Consider the following 19,716-nt stretch of genomic DNA (forward strand, 5'->3'; position numbering starts at 1 on the left):
AACCCAGGACTGCTCAGTCCACAGGCTGACGCTCTATCCACTAAGCCAAACCAGCTAGGGCATCAACAGATATTTTCAACACCAATGTTCTCTGGGTACTAGAGATGGTAAAGGGGCTGTGCCAATGCTTGTGGCAAAGGGTTTCCCATCCCTGTGGCAGATGCCAGTCTGAGCAAAGGCTCCTGAGTAAGGGCCTCCTGACACATGGACTTTTTCTTGAAGTTATATTTTGAAAAGAGAGAGATACTAAAAATTTAATAGGACTCACCCCACAGATACACTGTGATTTCCCTATAAAATCTACTCAATTATAAGGCAACAAAACTTGGTAACCCTGTTCTTGTGGCCTTTAAAGCAGCGACTGTACAGGCTCCGCCGTTACTCGATGCACAGATACTGGCATTTCCCAGGGCAGCTCCGCTCTGACACTGTGCGCATGCAGATTGGGAGACCAAGCACAGACTGCCCAGTGGCTGTCACAAACTCCCAATGCTAGTACACTACCCTGCACCTGATGCCCCACTCTCCACAGACTGCTACTTTCCAGGCAAAGGTATTTTCTCTCTTTCCCAACAGGTCCACCTCCACCCTCAAGTCCAGGAGCTCCTCAGCTCTACCCAGGCCCAGAACACCACCTCTTCCCCCTCCAGAGGGCACTCCAGGGCCTGACCTTCCCAACCAGCCAGCCATCCAGCTCCCACCACCCTGGGCCTTCTCAGGCCCCAACTCTGACCAAACCCAAAGGCTCCAGGGACCTGAAACCCTAAGTACCCCAATTTCTGGGCTGTAAGCTCCCCAGACAGTGCCACCGAGACTGCTCTGTTCCACAATGACCATAGGACTGCCAAGTGTTCCTGAAGGAAGAAAATGCGGTATGCCTGAACTGGTCATTCTCCTCAGAGTACCATTGTGTTGATGTTTTTTTTCCGAGAGCTGTCAAGGCTCTGCTTTGAGGAACACTACAAGCTACCAGGTCTCAGTCCCACTAAGACCCGAAGCTTTGCAATGTGGTTATATCACAACTATTTTTAAGATTAAATTCTAAAAATAAGCAGTATTATGGCTTGGGACCAAGGAAGAGGAAATGCAGCAAGGGCTGGGTTTTTTTCTCTCCTTGATATATTATAGATTTCAGAGAGAGGAAGGGAGAGGGAGAGACAGAAACATTGATAAGATCAGCTGCCTCCTGCATGCCCTCTACTGGGGACTGTGCCCTGACTGAGAATCGAACCGTGATCTCCTGGTTCATAGATCAACCACTGAGTCACACTGGCTGAGCAGCAAGGGCTGGTTTATCTCTCCCGCCTCTCCACCCCTCGCACACTCCTCACCTCCTCACTCATCCTGCCCCCTGTGGGCCCCTCCATGGTGCCAGCACTGAGACTGCCTTGGCCAAAGGGAACTCAGCAAGTTCAAAGGCAGCTGATGCCTGGCTGTGCATGTCACCCACCTTACTCCCACAGGTGCCTGTGGCCATCCACCTATACTCCCCTCTCTCACTCTTGGACACCCATGAGTCCCATGGCTCCTTCCCATTAGCACTGTGACAAACCTTACTGAATGACACTGGGAGCTTCTAAGGCTCAGGAATGACCAATCTTGTCCGGCTGGCGTGGCTCAGTGGTTGAGTGACCTATGAACCAGGAGGTCAGGGTTGATTCCCAGTCAGGGCAAATGCCCAGTGGGGGGCACACAGGAGGCAGCCAATCGATGATTATCTCTTATCATTGATATTTCTCTTTCTCCCTTCCTCTCTGAAATCAATTTAAAAAAAAAAAAAAGACCAGCCTCGATTCAGAGATGGTGGGTTCTAAGGATGGGGTAAACTGTCCTGGGCCACATGGGGGTGAGTGGAATCAGGCTGAAAGACACCCTCATTCTCTTTCCACCACCTGCTGGTACCACCCTCAGGCTCACAAATTACAATTCATGTGTTAATCTTCTCAAGGGAAAAATCTTGGCAATCTCTTGCAAACAGGCCAGCTCTCCTTTTCCTTCAGGGCACTGAGAAAATGCTTCTCTCCTAGTGTGTCCCCTGTTTGTCCCACCTGGGGTCACACACACCTTTGGGAGGTCCCAGGAATAACTCCTGTTCCCACCTGCTCTACACATAGTCCTCCCCTTCATTTTGTTCCGTTACCAGATTAGGTGGCTGTGAAGGACACAGTGGGATCCCTCGGTCCCAGTGCACTTGCCACCCCCGCATCATAGGATGCAAGATAAAAAGCCGTGCATATTAAGAGCAGTTTAAGCCAGCCCAGTAGAGGACTGGCTGGTCAGAGACGTTCCCTCACATATCCCTGCAAGTAGAACGTTTAAATGACCCAACTAACAGGGTGAGGAGCCTGTCAACATGTGACAAAACACGAGCAGGAATATGTGCTATGAGGAGATATCAGAAACCGCATTGCAGAATTACACCAAAGAATTTCAAAATAATTTGCAAATCTGCTTAATTCACACATGTGTGAAGAGAAGCACTCCTGACTGCTGAAGGATAAGCACTTAAGAGTATTTACCTTGATGACCATGAACAAGGGCTACCACACAGGACATCTCCAGAAGGCTTACACTGTCCGGTGAGAAACCATCCCCTCCATGGCCAGAGGAGGGTGCCATAAAGGCAACAGGAAAGTGACAACCCATGGTGCTCCTTACCTGTTACCAGGCCGGCTCACATTATGCCCAGAGTGACACTATGTCACTCTGATATCCCAAAATAATCTAATAACTTTTAGAAGTATAGGTGAACCCCTCAAATGTCAATTATTTCAAACCTGGAATAAGGTATGGTCAGAGAGAGAACTGGGATGAGAAGCCCGAAGGGAAGGGGTGAGGCAGAGAATGAGAAGAGGAAGAGAGGCCACAAAAGTTTGGAGGTGGCAGTGACGCAGAGAAGAGAGCATGGAACCAGGAACTGATTTCCAAAGAAACATACCTCTCAGTTCCCATGTTCTTAACACAATAAAAAACACAAGCAGGCCCTAACCGGTTTGGCTCAGTGGATAGAGCGTCGGCCTGCGGACTCAAGGGTCCCAGGTTTGATTCTGGTCAAGGGCATGTACCCTGGTTGCGGGCACATCCCCAGTAGGTAGTGTGCAGGAGGCAGCTGATCAATGTTTCTCTCTCATCTATTTTTCTAACTCTCTATCCCGCTCCCTTCCTCTATGTAAAAAATCAATAAAATATGTTTTTTAAAATTAAAAATAAATAATAAAAAATAAAAAACACAAGCAGGCTAAGATTTCCTGTTGGAGCTGATGGAGTAGCTTTCTGAGACCCGGGCTCTCCTGGAAGTTGTCCATAAGCAGAGAGAGAATCAGCAGTGAAAGGGAGCAGCCAACCCACAACAGGTGCTGGGGAGGGAGCTGAGCTTCAAAGGGTCTCCCAGAGTGCTGGAGCCCCAACTCAGAGAAGTGATGGTCAGAAGGAACGAACAGGTTTCTGGATGCAGGACTTCCAAAGCTCTCACATAAGACAGGGAGGTCAATCCCTGTGAGGAAGACTGCAGATGAACCAGGGTGAGGGCCACACCTACTTGGCTATGTGAAAACCAGGACCCTTTCCCAAGCCATCACGCCCACAGCTGTGTCACATTCGCCCAACTCACTCAAGGATACACATTCCAGTAGACAGCTGGCCAGCAGGCCAGGCACAGCTGCAGTGCCACATGGTCCTGAGAACACAGTGGGTAGGGGCTCAGGTTTGTACATGGCCAGTGAGCGCTCCTACCCATCACCAGACAGGCAGCCAGTGCAGCAACAATCATCCTTCTGTTATCAAGGGCAAAAGACTGATAGTCATACAAGCAGGCCAGGACCCGGACCCATACCGCTCTGGAAACCCATTGGCTAAGATTGTAAAGACTTCCGTGGCCTGTTTTACTCAGTGATTAGAGTGTCAACCCTTGGACGGTCTCAGGTTTGATTCCCAGTCAAGGGCACATACCTCAGTTGCAGGCTTGGTTGCATGCTGGAGGCAACCAATTGATGTCTCCTCCCCTCAATTAAAAAATATCATCGGGTATGGATTTAAAAAGACTGAAGATACCATCATCCTGTACACCAAAAAGGTGGCAGGTTCAATTCCTGGTCAGGGTGCATGCGGGAGGCAACCAATTGATGTTTCTCTAAAAATCCTACATAATAAAAGGCTAATATGCAAATTGACCTAATGGCAGAACGACCAGTCGCTATGACATGCACTGACCACCAGGGGGCAGATGCTCAATGCAGGAGCTGCCCCCTGGTGGTCAGTGCGCTCCCACAGGGGGAGTGCCATTCATCCAGAAGCCCTGAGCTGGGTTCACGGCTGGCGAGCGCAGCAGCCCTCCCGCCTCCGGGACATCCCCCAAAGGCTCCCGGACTTCGAGAGGGCACAGGTCAGGCAGAGGGGGAACACCCCCCGCCTCTAGTATAAAAATAAAAAAGACTGAAGACACCAAGTGAAAATGAAGTGGCCAGTCCCCCACACCTACCAGAGTAAAATGGCCTAGACATTTTGGGGGAAATGGTAGTTTCTTTAAAACAACACACACCAAGAGAAATGAGCATCAATGTCCATGTAAAGACCTGCAGGAATGATCATGGCAGCTGTGCTTACCAGCGCTGGCAGTCTACGGACAGGTGAGCGGATAACTCTGACATCCACGCAGGAGTCGCTCAGCAAAATGCTGATACGCACCATGAATGAATCTCAAAGCACACAGAGAGAAGCCAGAATCCACCAAACACATACTGCATGACGCCATTTGTAGGAAGTCTGAGAAGAGGAGAGGTTATGTCTAGCGTGGGAGAGTGCACCCAGTCAGGGAGGCCAGGAAATGCATGGAGGGCTTGAGGGAATTTCATAGGGTGAGGACAAGGTTCTGTACTCTGCTAAGGCTTTGGACTACATAGGTGGATGCATGTATGCAAACTGTACCAGGAGAGGCTCACATGGTGTGCAACTGTTACCTCTTGCCAGGGCTATGTGTTTACTTTATCCTTCCCCCTCAAGAGGCCACTTACAAAGAATGTCACCCAAACAACAAACACTACCTATGACCCATGCATTGAGTCATCTTAGGTGATGTAAACCTTTTCCTTCAGACCCCATTTCTACACAAAACAGAACAGGCTATCACACACACTCACATTACAGACAAATGGCTGCACTACCGTGTTACTTTCAGATTCATTTTTGCATTGGAAGAAGACCTGGGTGTTAACGTGTGTGTGGATGATGTGCCCGCCTACACACCACCACTGTGGGCCATCAAGCCCTGACTTAATTACAAATGACCAGCCAATGAGATTCCTGGGCACAAAGAGGTGACTGGTCTCTACACAGATGTGTCACCCCCCACTACTCCCTTGGTAAATGCCAAAGTCTCAAAAGAAAGATGAGACAGTGATTCTGTTATCAAGGATATCAGCTTCAACAAACGTGCCCTGCTTTGCAGACCCAGAAAACAGACAGTACTTTTGTACATGCTACAGTCTGTTATAACTTTTAAATGCCTGACCAGGGAAGTAGAAAGCCAGAAAAACTAAAAGGCAGTAACACCTCTAAGGGCTCTGGATGCTACTGCCAGCTCCCAGTAGGCTCTCGGTGGGTACAGTAGCCCCTCCTACCACATAAGGGGCAAGCCCTTGGTCCAAGTGAAGTCCCATCCCTGGGCTAAAGAGATGCATGACTCAATGGGGGAAGGGGAGAGAAGAGGGAGATACAAGGCTGCCTCAAGGCCACACCCCCCAACAGAAGCCAGTATAGGCAGTCACCAAGACACCTGTGACACATCCAAGGTCCACGTAGCAGGCTATTGAGAAGAAGAAACAGGGCTCTTGGTCTGCCCCTGCCCTGTCTGTGTTTTCTTCCAGGTAAAATGAGAGAAGTAGAGATGGTCTGCTTAGGTACCCAATGACTTCGACCCCCTTCCCCCATGAGCCATACCCTCAAACAGTCCCTAAGGCCTCTGCATGTTGTTTCATAATATGGAACCCCAGAAAGTAGCATGATGAGTTCATTTCTGTCCCCAGGACAAGGCCATCACAGAGATGGTGCCTCAGAAAAAGGCACACACGCCCTGGCTGGTTTGGCTCAGTGGATAGAGCGTCTGCCTGTAGACTGAAGGGTCCAGGGTTCGATCCCCAGTAGGGGACATGTAGGAGGCAGCTGGTCAATGATTCTCTCTCATCACTGATATATTTCTCTCTCTCTCTCTCTCTCTCTCTCTCTCTCTCTCCCTTCCTCTCTGAAATCAATAAAATATACATACATATATATATAAAGGAAAGAAAAAGGCACACACAAAAATACATTTTCAGTGAAACATGGAGGTGACTGTTCATGGAACCCCCACCCCACATAGGCTCAGGGTGACAAGGGACGTAGTCCTTACGTTTCAGGTGCAGAACATCTAAAGAAGAAGTTCATGTTTTCTGTTCTTGTAGTTATTGTTGTTTTTAATACATTTTTATTGATTTCAGAGATGAAGGGAGAGGGAGAGATAGAAACTGATGTTTCTATAATGAGAGAGAATCATCAACTGGCTGCCTCCTACACCGCCCGCCCCCTCCTGGGGATCAAGCCCGCAACTCAGGCATATGCCCTGACTGAATCGAACTGCAACTGTGGACACTCAACCACTGAACCACGCCAGCCAGGCAAGGTTCATGTTTTACTGAGTTTGAATGCTCCTTGACCCCAGGGAAAGGGGGGGTGACAGGGAGTTGTTCTCACTTGTGTGTGTCCCAGATTATTTCTGAAGATCAACAATTTGTGACAGAAAGACTCTCCTCTAGGAGGAGTAGATTCTACTTATCACAAAAACAAAACAAAGAACCCAATGCTATCCCAGCTTCAGCCTTATCTAATAGTCCTGACTTGAGGTGGGGGGAGGGTAGCCTATGCCCAACCTTTGGGTTGGTCTCGCAAGACCAACAGGCTCACGACTTCCACCTCTGTGATTTTTGTTTTTCTGAGAGCACACTTGTGGATGCCAGAATGAAAACCAAACTATTTTTAACCTCACTTGTATTTTTTAAAAACATTCATATTAAGGTATAATTTATATACCACAAAAGTCACCTATTGTAAGAGTACAATATAATGATTTTTAATAAATTTAGAGTTGTGCAACCATCACCACAATCCAATTTTAGAACACTTCCATCACCCTGAAAAGTACCCTTGTGACCATGAGCTGTTAATCATTGCTACCACCCACCCCTGCCATACCCCATGGAGCCACTAAATTCTCTCCTCTCTACACTGTTTGCTTTTTTTGGACACTCCCCGTAGATTCAATTCTACAATATGTAGAGTCTGGGTTGGGAGTCTCTCCCTTGGCATGACAAGCCTGACATTCATCCATGTTGTAGCATGTATTGATAATTTGTGCTGTTCATTTTTGAATAGTCATCTACTATGCAAATTTAGCATATCTTGTTCACCCAAGAATATGTGGACTGTTTCCATGTTTTAGCTATTACAAATCATGCTGCTTTGGACATCCAAGTACCTGCCTTTGTGTAGACATATGTTTTCATTTCTCCTGAGTACATTCCTTGGACAGATTGCTGAATCATGTGGTAAGTTCATATCTAACTTTGTAAGAAATTATCAAACTATTTGTCATTTTACATTCCCACCATGTATCAGGGTTCCTTACTCTACATCCTCACCAACATTTGCTATTATCTATCATTTTTTTGGGGGGTGGGGGAGGGGGGAGAGAAGATATCAATCTGTTGCCTCCCATATGTGCCCCAACGGGAATAGAACCTGCAACCTAGATATGTGTCCTGACTAGGAATCAAACCCACAACTTTTTGGTGTATGGGACGATGCTCCAACCAAATGAGCCACCCAGCCAGGGCTTATCTGTCTTTTTTTTATTACAGCCATCCTTGAGACTTATTTTATGGCCTAGCACATGGTCTACCCTGAGAATGTTCCATGTGCTTGTGAGAAGAGGTATTCTGCAGTCACTAAGTGGAGTGTTCTATAGATGCCCTTTAGCCAAACGGGCCAACAGTGCTCAAGTCTTTTAGAGCCATGCTGATTTTGTTTAGTTATTCTACCAATTATTGAGAGTGGAGTATTGAAATCTTTATAAATGATGAACTGTCTATTTCTACTAACAATACTATCAGCTTATGCCTCAGGTATTTTGGGGTTCTATTGTTATGTGCATATACATTTATGACTATTATTGTATCTTCCTGATATATTGTTATAAAATGCCCCTCTTGTCTTAAAGTCTATTTTATATAATAAAATCTGGTCACTCTAGCTTTCTTATGTTTACTTATGGTATATATTTCCCCATATTTTACCTAAGGATCAACATATAATTAAGCTGGATTGCTTTTTGTTCTACTCTGACAATTTGTGCCTTTTGATTCAGGTGTTTAGACCATTCCCACTTAATGCAATTATTGATTGGATTTACATTTGTTAGTCTGCACTTCCTTGGATTCTGGATCCTAGAACCAATCCCCCCTGGATACCAAGGGACAACTAAGTTTTGAGGGAGTCAAAAGTTATACACGAGTTTTTGACTGCGCAAGGGATTGATGCCCCTAGACACCCCTCCCCCCAACTGTTCAAGGGTCAAGTGTGTGTGTGTGTGTGTGTGTGTGTTCCTAAGGGGATGTCCAAAGCCAGATACCCTCAACGAGGATCCAAAGACTGCCTGCATCTAACACAAAAACTGTGGCCACTCACTCCAGAATGAATTACAGTTTTAGAATGGCTCTGGGCTGAACTTGATCTTATGATTCTGTCAAAAGCCCCAACTGTATTTCTCTAAGAATTAGATAAAACATTCTGTGTGGGAAGTCGGGGAAATACTGCTCCACATGTGACATCTTGTTTTCAGCGAAGCTTAGGACTGAAGGACAGTTGTTGCCAACACTTTTTCCCTCACCACATGCCGTACACCAGGGCTGATTCTGGGTACATATCTGTCACCCATTAACCTGCAAGGCAGAGACCATTTTACAGATAAAAAAGCACAGGAGAAGATCACCTGCTCAAAGTCAGTCAGGGAGTGTGATCTGACCCCCACTCTTCTTGCTGGCCTCCAAAGCCGGGCTCTTTCCACACTCACACAGGTTCACAATGCCCTGGGGTGTCTCTCGTCCTGAAGGAGGACCCTGCCCTATGTGCCTGGGTTAATCTCTGTCCCCTGCTCCTTTGCATCCGCTATGTGTTATAAAGATACCACAGCCATCAACTTCAGAAAACGTCATCTCATCTAAGTGCCCTTGGGTTGGAAGCCAATGGATAGTGGGGAAAATCTGGGACCAAGAGGCCCAGAGACCAACTGCAGCCCAGGCTTTGGAACAGAAAGACCTGAGTTTGAGTTCCAGCTCATTCCAACTTAACCTCTCCCTCACAATTGACTGGCCTGCCCTGCAGGGAAGCATAATGATTACAGGAAAAAAATGTACACCAGGAGCTCAGGAATGCAAGGGACCCAACAGATCTCCACAAACAACAAGCTCCTCCTTATCCTCACAATCTGAGACATTGCTGAGAACCAAGTCAGAGACAGGGAAAGGAGTAACAATTTTATTTCTGAAACTTTGAGAGGCCTCCGCTTTAGAATAGGAGCTGCAGAAAGCAGAACCAGACAGAAAAGGCCTTTCTGGGTAGCAGAAATACAAAGCACACACTATCCCTCCAGCCTATGATGCTTTCCCAATAAGAGGAGATTGGATTTTCCCACTTATCTATCTCAAGGAGATAAGAAGTTTCAATGAGAAGTGCCAGGCCAGACGATCTCCTTAGGATGCCAACAGTCTGGATTCCAAAATGGATTTAACACAAAGACCACAGGCTGAGGCCCCTCTGGAGTATAAGTTGACACTCACTAGAAGGCAAAGAGCCCCAAGCTTCCCCAGCTCTCTACCTCCCTACCCTCCACCGCTACTTGAGCAAAGAGATGTGAAGGGGAGTTTTCAAGGGAAGCAGCGAGGGAGACAAAGGATAGATCACAGAGGGACTGCAGAGCTGGCTGGGACGCCATGGCCACACCCACATGTCCAAGGTGAAACATCATGAGACATATGGGTGTGAACATTCTGGAGAGAACTACTCTCACCAGAGCTCCCTGGAGATGGGGTGACAGCAGGAGCAGAGCTAGGCCTAAATTTCTCTTTACAGGGAGAAAACGTTTCTGAGGGAACATAGAGTGGTACATTGAGTCGTATTTCTTCAAAGCTTTTTCCTTAAGAGCCTTACAAAAGTGGAGGATCAGGAAAGTTACTCTTGAAGTAATCAGTATCGACTAAGGAGAAACCAACAGATCACACCACAGACCACCTCTCCTCAGTGTGTTCCCTCCTCCAAGAGGAGCAATGAGAGGTACCCTGGGCTGGGCTTCTGACTCTGCCAGCAGCCAAATGATCCAGGCAGAGCATAGCATCCCTGGCTTCCTAAGCCTCAGATCTGAAAAGCAGGAAGGCATGACCAAATGAAAAACTCAAGTTTTCCTACAAACCAAAAGTACCAAGTTGAACAAATAGCAGGGGAACAGACAGGGGATACTACTCCCCCTCCTGAGACCCATACCCCATGCTACTAATGTCCAGGTCTCTCCGCCAGGATGGCACAACGACGCCAGGGCTGGGTCCCACAGCCATCTACATGATAACCTACCAAAACCTGCTTTCTGCAGGCTGAGGAACTGCTAGAGCCTTGAGCCCACATCCTCACATCTGGGCCTGACCTGATTCCCGTCCCCTCTCCTCCTACTCACCTGTGTGAGGTGCGCATGTCCACAGGCCCATCACCTGCCTGCTCTTCGCCTCTGCCCATGGCCGTCGCCTCAGCCCCACTCAGCAATCCTGGGGCTGGGCCGCCTGGCTCGGGTGTCACCCTCATGTCTCCATCAGTGTTTAAATCTGAAGCCAACAATCCTCTCTCCATTTTTATTTTCTTGTTCTCCACATCCTCCTCCGCTGGATCCTGCTCAAGCGCTCGTTTCTGACTCCGTGTCCGGCATGCTTCTTCGGTCATTCTGAACTTTGGGTAAGGAGAAAATAAGACATTTAAACTTGGCACAATGGAGTTGCTACCTTCTTAGTAACTTTTCAGTGTCAGTTTGGAGTATTTTTCTGGCCATGTGACAGTGATAGAAGTAGGTACACAAACGCAGGGCCCACAAAGGGTGCCCGGGACATTTCTTCACTGCCCTGGGGAAGGCTGGGACAGGAGTGGTGGGGCATCTGGGGAGCTGAGACCTCAGGGACCTGGACAGAAACAATGGAAGGAGGCTGTTTATCAGAAAGAAGGAGAATTCTTGGTGCTTCAGACTCAAAGCAAATAGAAGAAAACTGAACTCCCTAGAGGTGTCTGGAATCCAGGAAAGGGACCATGCTGTGCCAAGAGCAAGGTACTACCCAGGTCCAGGCCTGCCTGCAAAAAATCGGGCTGACTCTTGACCCTTCTCCCCTTTAGTGAGGGTGGCCCTCACCTCAGGGGGATAAAGAGTGGGGGTAACTTTTAATCCTATGACTGCTGGTGAAGTAAACTTTAGAGTGAATTCTGGCCCATCACCATGCCAGCGCCTGTACCTGAAACACACATATCTTGATATAAAGAAAGAGAAGAAGAATAAAACAGCTGAGTCAGTTTCTGATCCCATGACATCACTGGGCTCCACATGACCCTTCCCAGGATTCAGTCTGAGAGACAAAGCACTTTCTAGAAAACTAGTCTGAACCGGTTCCAGACAACAAGCTGAAGTGCTGTTAACCCTCACACAGACAGGAGGGAGGACAGGCAGTGATGTCTGCAGGGAGGCTGCAGGCATTCCATAGCTAAGTCTGGGACACCGGCACCCGCTCTTACAGGGGCCACTCTGAGCCCAGCCTCGATGTTCCAAACAGGGCAGGGCACCAGAAACAAGACTGTGAGCGTTCACCAGGGGTCAGAAAGGAATTTAGCCGCTAGGCTAAAGCAGAATTCCCAAAGTGCCTGTTCTCCTCAGGACAGTCAGAAGCCATGTCCACCAATACCTGGCCAGGGGGAGGAGTACACCTGTGAACCCCTCAGAGCCCCAATTCACACCTGTGGTATGCCTACATGCAAGGCCTCCCAGCGCCTCAGTTTCCTCACCAGTGAACACCCTGGGAGGCCTGTTCTGGACAGGGCTGGGTAGACCCAGTCCTAAAGCCCACCTTCTGGGAGGCTGGGGACAGCACAAAGCAACAAAGGGGCCAAATCATCATATATGGGACACATTCCAGAGCTGACTCAGTTACAACATCCTTAAAAGAGGCCCGACCCCAACGGGTTCTACTGTGGACTTAGACTGGAAGGAAGGAAAGGACAGCTGCTTCTTGCTCCTTCCAAAGGAGGCAGAGCAGCCCCTCTGCACATGTATTAGACCACCATGGCACTGACATCTGCTTTTACAGTCAGTCCAAAAGGGTTGAACAGAGCAGGTCTCCCCATCGCCATGTCACCCCCAGGGTGCTCCCCACTCCATCTAGATGGAGGGCAGAGCTACTAGTTATAGCTCAGCATCCATCTGCCCCCAACCCCTCCTTGTCATCCCAGCCTGCTCCTGTAGCAACTGCTCAGCTTCAGCCGCCCCTATACAACCGCCATCCCTCTGCTCTTGCCCAGATCTCCCCATTCCCTCATCCACCTCCCTGTCATCTCTTCACTGTCCCACAGGGAAGCGAGGAATGTTCCCATTTGCCTCTTAGTCTAAAGTGCTAGGTTTCTTTTTCCAACATGCCTTGACCCCAAACCCCATCAGCCTGCTCACAGAGTCTGTCCATCCTGTCTCTCCACAAGTCACTGTCCTGAGTATCTGTCATTGTGGGAAGGGTGAATCATTTTTCCTTTGGGCACAGCCTGAAACAGAAGTTCCTCAAACATCTGAAAATTGGGACAAGAGGAGCAATTCTAAGGCCACCTTGGCTGGCAGGTATGTGTGCCCCCAGGACTGGGAGAAGCCTATCTGGATAGAAGATGAGGGGATACCAGGATCTCAGGCAAGGAGGGACTTCAATGGAGTCCGAGGAAATTCTGCCCGAGGAAGAAGTTCCCATTGTGGCCTGGTACCCAACTGGGGATGAGGGGTATCCCAGGTAGACAAGGAGAACATATTCCTACTGCATATCGCTGTGTCCCCTAATCCTGCTCTCAGAGCACCCATGCTTCCCCATTCTACCTCTGCTCCAGCCCAGAGGGGCTCCCCATAGCATAAGTCCCGAGATCTTATCTATGAAGCTCATATAAACCCCAGAACCTGTGTGAAATCGTTCCTCCAATCTGCCCACAGATAAGGGGGCAGGCAACAACAAGATCGCTGTGTGCCAGGTGACCAGACTGGTGTGGTGGTGCCAAGTGGCCTCACTTCATCATCACTGGTGTAAAACAAACAGATCATGAGGTGCCAGAGCAGAGCCTCACACCCACAGGGCCACTCCCGCCAGCCCCGGTAGGGCCCAGGAACCCATCAGCTCATGCTGTGTCAGGGCAACTCATTCTGCAGCCCAGGGGCTGAAATGCTGCCAACACAGGCCAAGAACCAAGGGCCTGGCCTGTGCCTCTGGCAGGCCACTCTGGAGAGACATGCTGAAACCCTCCCCCACCACAGGAAGGACAACCACAGCTGGAGGGAGCAGGGCCTGCAGTGGGGGATGATGCCTCCTACACAGCCAGGAAGTTGCCGTAGGGCCCGATGGGGCTTGCTATGGCCAATCCCTGGCCCCTGGCCTGACTCCTGGGCAGGGCAGGGCAGGTGCTGGTAAGTAGCTGCTGCTCCTCTCAAGGGGAAAGGACAGTGCCCCAACACGTCAGGGCTGGCGGCCATAGCCCCGCAGGCGCAGACCCAGGGATGGTGACAAAGTTTCAGGAAGAATCCCTCCTTGTGGAATGAAGCGTGACTGCAGATTTCTGCAAAAAGCAGTGAGGAGGTACATTAGAATACTTTCTAAAGAGGAGGTGAAGAGGCTGGATTGCCCAGCTGGCAAATTCTAATCAGCTTCAGAATTCCTGGAGAGTGAGGAAAGGAAAATAAAGGGGCAGCAAGGACCGTAGAAGTTTCACCACAGGCCCATTCATTCAGGAAATGCGGGGCCCACAAAGAACACCCGCCTTGGTGGGATTCTGTGCTGGCTGCTGCCAGAAGGGCAGATCCAGACAGCAGCATGCCCAATATGCAGATGAGGCCGCCAGGCCTCAAGGCTGCCTGAGGCATAGACTGCTTGCTACATAGGGAACTGCTGGAAACTAGGTGGCCTCAACTCCTCCTCCTCACACTCCAGACACAACCCTACTCTGGTAAGTCCTGTCCTGGGCCAGCGGGAGGTGGCAGGACACAGCCCAGGTCTGCCTGGGCAGGTTTCAGCCACACTAGAGGCTACAAAAGCATAGCACAAACTGAACCCAGGATGATGGGGCCACTAAGTACGGGGCAGAATGCTGACATAGGGAAATGCAAATTTCAACTGCCTCTACCAAAAGGGCTTTATTTTAGTAAAATCCCACCATCCAACTGGTCTGAGAACCTCAGGAGGAAAACCTGTTTTAAAACAACTCCAAAGGGTGGCAGAAACCAGAATTTTTAAACAGGACGTGGGAGACCAACAGAAAATAAATGGCATAGGTCAGGCACACAGGCCAGTAAAAAAAAAAAAAAGTAAATAGACATAAGCCATAGAGCTGTAACTCTGAAGCATTATCATTAATACTATCTGGACTATTTATACTACTGTTACTAACATACCAGCAAGATTACTAGAGTCATACTCTTGTTTCACACACCAGGAAAGCAAGGCTTAGTAATATGTGCTTGGGAGAAGTGACAGAGCTAATGAGCTATAAAGTGGACTTGGGGTGATTTTCCCAGAGCCCAGAGAAGGGAGTTTGCATGAGGAGCTGGGGGAAAGAGGGTGCTGAGTGTGGACTGATCTCAGGGGGAGCACAGGGAGATATAATTTGTTCTAAAGGATCATCTGGCTGATTTGGGGACAGACTGGGGGCTTCTGTATCTTGTGGCCCAGGACAGGAAGAGGACGGAGTGGTAGGGAGATGACCAAATGCTGGACTGTACTTTAGAGCAGAGGTTGCCAACGGGTGGTCCGCGAGGTCCAAAAAGTTGGCAACTGCTGAATAGTTTAGAGGATAAGAACATCACAACATGCCAACAGCTGCATATGAGGCAAGAGAGGGATGCTCTGTTTTGTTGGGTTTTGCCTGAGAAACTGGAAAGAAGAAATTGGTTTTCTGAAATAGGGAAGGAGCAGTTCTGGGAAAAGAAGGTTAGGAGTGGAGGTACTTTGGACATGCTGAGCATGAGCTGTCTACCAGACCCACACAAGCTGAGGAGCATCTGCTGACAGGTGAAGGCCTGCACATGGGGCAATTACTGTCCTTAGGGTAGTGTAGGGCACCCTTCCTGTCAGGAAGGGCCTGTGAAGCAATGGACACTAGGTTTGGATGATGGGATCCAGACGCTAACTTTACCAGCCACTGGCCAAGCTCCACAGTCTCGACACACAGCACAGGTGGGTTTCTGCACCCTAGAAGTCTTGGGATTGGGGCTGTGCCACCTCTCTCTGCATGGCCTCCCTCATCTCCTGCTTAGACCCAGGACCCCCACTCACCCCCCCAAGTCAACAGCCTAAGGAAGCTTCCAAAGCTGAGTCTTGGTCTGCACACCCTCCACAGGCTCCCCAAGTTCTTGAGTCGAGCACAGGCACTGGGGAGGGGTCAGGGGAGAATAGCTAAACTGCACTTTGGTCTTCCCTTCCAGAACAGGACCTACTCCGCTCCAGGTCTGAACCACTTCCTGACACCTATCTCTGAGTGACATAGCAGAGATGCAGTGGTTGTGTTTTGGAAGGAACTCACACCAAAAAGTCAGCTCTCGAGTTTTAAACTATGTCAAGGCCTGATAAAGCTGAGTGCAGGAATGTAATTTAACTTGGGAATCACAAAGATATCGGCAGCTAGTCTGCTCCACTGGCTACAGCAGAGAAGAGGCAGAATCTCAGGGAGCAACTTGGGGGGGGGGGGGGGGGGGAGAGCTTGTCACTCTGAGCCTCGGTTTCCCCATGCGTACCTCACAGGCATGCTATGTGAAAAGACACAGTGACTTTAGAAATAACTTGAATGAAAAAATCAAGTTGCACAATAGTACAATACTATTCACACGGTTTAAAAGTACTTATAATCTGCAGAAAAAAAATATTGAAAATTTATTAAAATTGAAACTGAAAGAAATGAGGCTAAATCCACAGCACTCATTTCTTAAGAGTGAATTAAGAAACTTTCACTTTCTGTATTAAATCATAGTCTCTTAACAGTGTCTCTGTATCAGTCTTGTATTAAAAGAAAACAAAGATAAAAAGGAAAGCTAGATCAAATAACACTGTCACCTTCGAGGATGAGAATTGAAAGGACACAAGTGTCAGTGGGGTGGAGCAAGGGGAGAAGGCCCTGCAGGGAGGGAGGTGCTGTCCTCCATGGCCCTTGGCCAGGAGGGCACCTATGATACAGGGAAGACACTTGGCTGGCTCCTGCATTGGGTGGAACCAAGAACACAAGAGGAACACAGAACCAAAGTGGGCTGAAAGGGGACGCTGCTGCTATTGACACTTGTTATTGGCAAATGTCTACACAACTTAAAAGTCCACCTTCTCTGTCATTTATTACAATGACTCCCAAACTCAAAGCAGTAAACCCAATCCTCTCAGCTTATCCACATAGCACACCTTCTACCTGGGCCACTAGCTGTCCCAAGGGGCCACCAGGACACACTGTCATTGTGGGCTCACTCTGACAGAGACCATGTTCCATACAGTCCCTCACCAGGACTGTCTATGGAAACAACCTCCACACAACTCAATGGCTTCATCTCTCCTCATGCTGAACTCTTCCATGGCAGAAACTTCTTTTTGCCATTAATCTTCATTTTCAGTGTGGAGCAAGCAGTGTGTGTTTAGTATGTGTTATTTTAGTTAAACTACATTTCTGTAAATTAGTCTCATAAAGTATATGATACCTGGGTTGCCCTATGGGGCAAAACAAAGCAAACAAATTGTGTGCTTTCATTAAGAACACCTGCATTCTGACTATAAGGCAAGTATACTGAGATGGAGACCCACAGACTAAGGCTGAGGTAGGAACAGGAATGTGGGGAGATGGTCCAGATAGGGGAACAGCATGGGCCAAGCTGTTGAACAGAGAGGGTGGCTCTTACTGAGGCAGCCATAGCAAGTCCTATGCTAAAGGTTTGCTCAAAAGGAGAACTAAATCTTACTACTCACTGAATGAAGATGGGATCTTAACCCTTAGTGGTCTGAAAACTTAAGATACTCCATAAATACGGCATTTTCTTTCCTTTACATCATCAGGAAGGTCACAGGCCCAGATACCTGGCTAGGAGCTTCCTGAGTCTTCAAAAACACAGACTGAGAAAATGTTGGGGAGACTCTCCCTGGAGGAGGAGCACACCCACACACTCTGGAGGTGACAGCTGTTACTTACCCAGAGCCTCTGAGTGTTGACAACGGGATGCACAGGCCACCCCACAAGGTGGGGAAATCCAAGTCTAGATGGGCTAAGGATCTGGGCCTGGAACCCAGTTCTGCACTCCTATTTCTACCTGGCATTCTCACAAGCTGCCCACTGTGACCCATTCCACTATATGGTGTAAAGGCCTTTTGTTAACTATGTTTAAATAGTTTGATTTCATCTGGAGTGACAATCACATGGAGGGACTAAAATAATGCACATGCCAGTGAGGAGGATGGAACAGCCATCCTGAAATGCCTGCAAGGGCAGCCATGCCTGAGAGAATTAAGATTTGCCCTCCATGGGAAGGTCTGAGCCCTCCACGCCCATAATCAGATGTTATTACCACCCACCAGGGTAACAGGCAGCAGGATGTCAGCATCAATGTTCCTGGTCCCTACTCCTAGAAAAGTACTGGCCACACAGTAGATGCACAGCAAACATCTGATGAACAAATGAATGTTTTACAGAGAGAGCTCGGAAAGCAGGGTGCCTGGACCAGACACTTTACATAATCCTCACAACCTTCTGCAAGGTGCTATTATCAGTCACCGTTTTACAGTGGGGAAACTGAGGCAGGTGGAGGTCACACAGCAAGTGGGTGGGACAGTGCTGGGTACTAAAGGCCATGCTCCTCCAGGCAGTGTCCATAGAAACATCCCATTGACCACCAGTCAGACTCAATGTTTCCAAAGGACACTGGGACCTCCTTGCAAGGGGAGTGGGCTTCACCTCTCACCATAAATATTAAGTGATTACAGCCTTAGAGTGTCATAAGTGAGACCATACCTTTTGCTGTTTGCTTTCAAAGTACAGTAAGTTCTGCTGGAGCACAACAGATGCATTTTAAACCGTAACGTGTTGCAAAATAATGCAAAAGAAACATAGGCCTTATGGGAACAATGGGGTTAGGTACACAGCAATCCAAATCACCATCAGTCACATAAAAAAAGACAAGAACCTGATTTTTAAATGGCAGCATGTTAAAACAGCTAAGAAATACACAAATGCTACCTGAAGCCTGATGCCTCCCCTGGGAAGACCTGAGTGTGCTATGGCAGCGGTAGGGTGGGGTTGGGGGCTGCAGTTTCTGAGTTACTGTGACAAGCTGGCAGGAGGCTACCTGACTCCAGACAGAAGAAGAGTGTGACCGAGAGGGGTTGGTGCATCTGAGGTGTATGCATTTTGATTCTGTGTACCAGCAGATACTCTTTTGACTGGGAACAATATTCTGGATTCATCTGGTACAGGAGTCAGCAACCTTTTTCTTAAAGGGACACAGTAAATATTTTCAGTTCTTTGGGCCATTCCGTCTCTGTCCCAATTATTCAGTTCTGACAGTATGTCCTCAAATGGGCATAGCTGTGTCCTACACAAACTTTATTTATCAAAACAGGCCACCAGCTAATTTAGCATTTCTCCTAGACAAAATCACACATAACCAAATACAACATGTGTGCTGTTTCAACGGTGCCATAATATATCAATAGTGTTAAATAAATCTGCTTTTCCAAAACAAGCATTATAGCAGAACTACAGAGAAAAATATGTTTCAAAACAAGGACTTGAAGATGTAAATTCAATGTGAGCCCATGACTCATGGTTAACCCTTTTGACAAATCAGAAGAAATTTGGTTTCAAAAAGTACCTAGTGTACACTGCTCACTGGAGGGTCAGCCTGTCTCACTACCCGTCAATTTTATACCATCCTAAAAGCCCTACACACTCTCAAGATAAATAGGTCCCTTGCAGAAGGAAATTACAAGCTAAAAACTCAATTACTGCAGCACATGAAACTTTAACCCAGTTAAAGAAAGAAGCAGTTCCTCACCACACGTGCCAGAGCTCTAAGGAGAAGCACAGGGACTGAGAAGAGAACCTGATGGGTGAAGTGCCCAGTGGGGGAGGGCAGGAGAAACCTCACTGAGAGAAATTAAAGCAGGTATGGAAAGTGTGAATCAAGCATACTGGGCCAAGTCACTAAAGATCCTGCAAAGCCCCACTTCTCCTGGTAACTTGAGGGCTGGGGAGAAAGGGGTCATTTGTGCTAGGGAAACCCTGAGACGGGTGCTTTACCTGGTGTGAAAGGGATAACCATATAGGAGGATGCAGGTCCACACCAAATTGCCCTAACTACACCATTCCAGGGCAGCAAAGCAGCACCATCATAGCCCTGCACCCCTCTGT

General features: G+C 48.2%; 1 protein-coding gene across 6 annotated transcripts in view; it reads right to left on the reverse strand.

Moving 5' to 3' along the window:
* Positions 1 to 19,716, reverse strand: part of GATAD2A (GATA zinc finger domain containing 2A) — an 81,896-nt gene that overhangs the window by 26,061 nt on the left and 36,119 nt on the right. For 5 of the 6 annotated variants that reach the window (XM_014545729.1, XM_014545728.1, XM_005873808.2 and 2 more), the window contains exon 3: positions 10,751 to 11,016. In XM_014545729.1, the coding sequence (XP_014401215.1) occupies positions 10,751 to 11,016 (266 nt within the window). The remainder of the gene's footprint in view (positions 1 to 10,750; positions 11,017 to 19,716) is intronic. The other variant, XM_005873809.2, reaches the window with a different exon arrangement.

Source organism: Myotis brandtii, unplaced genomic scaffold (genome assembly GCF_000412655.1).
Source record: "Myotis brandtii unplaced genomic scaffold, ASM41265v1 scaffold421, whole genome shotgun sequence".
In the NCBI taxonomy this organism is placed as follows: domain Eukaryota; kingdom Metazoa; phylum Chordata; class Mammalia; order Chiroptera; family Vespertilionidae; genus Myotis; species Myotis brandtii.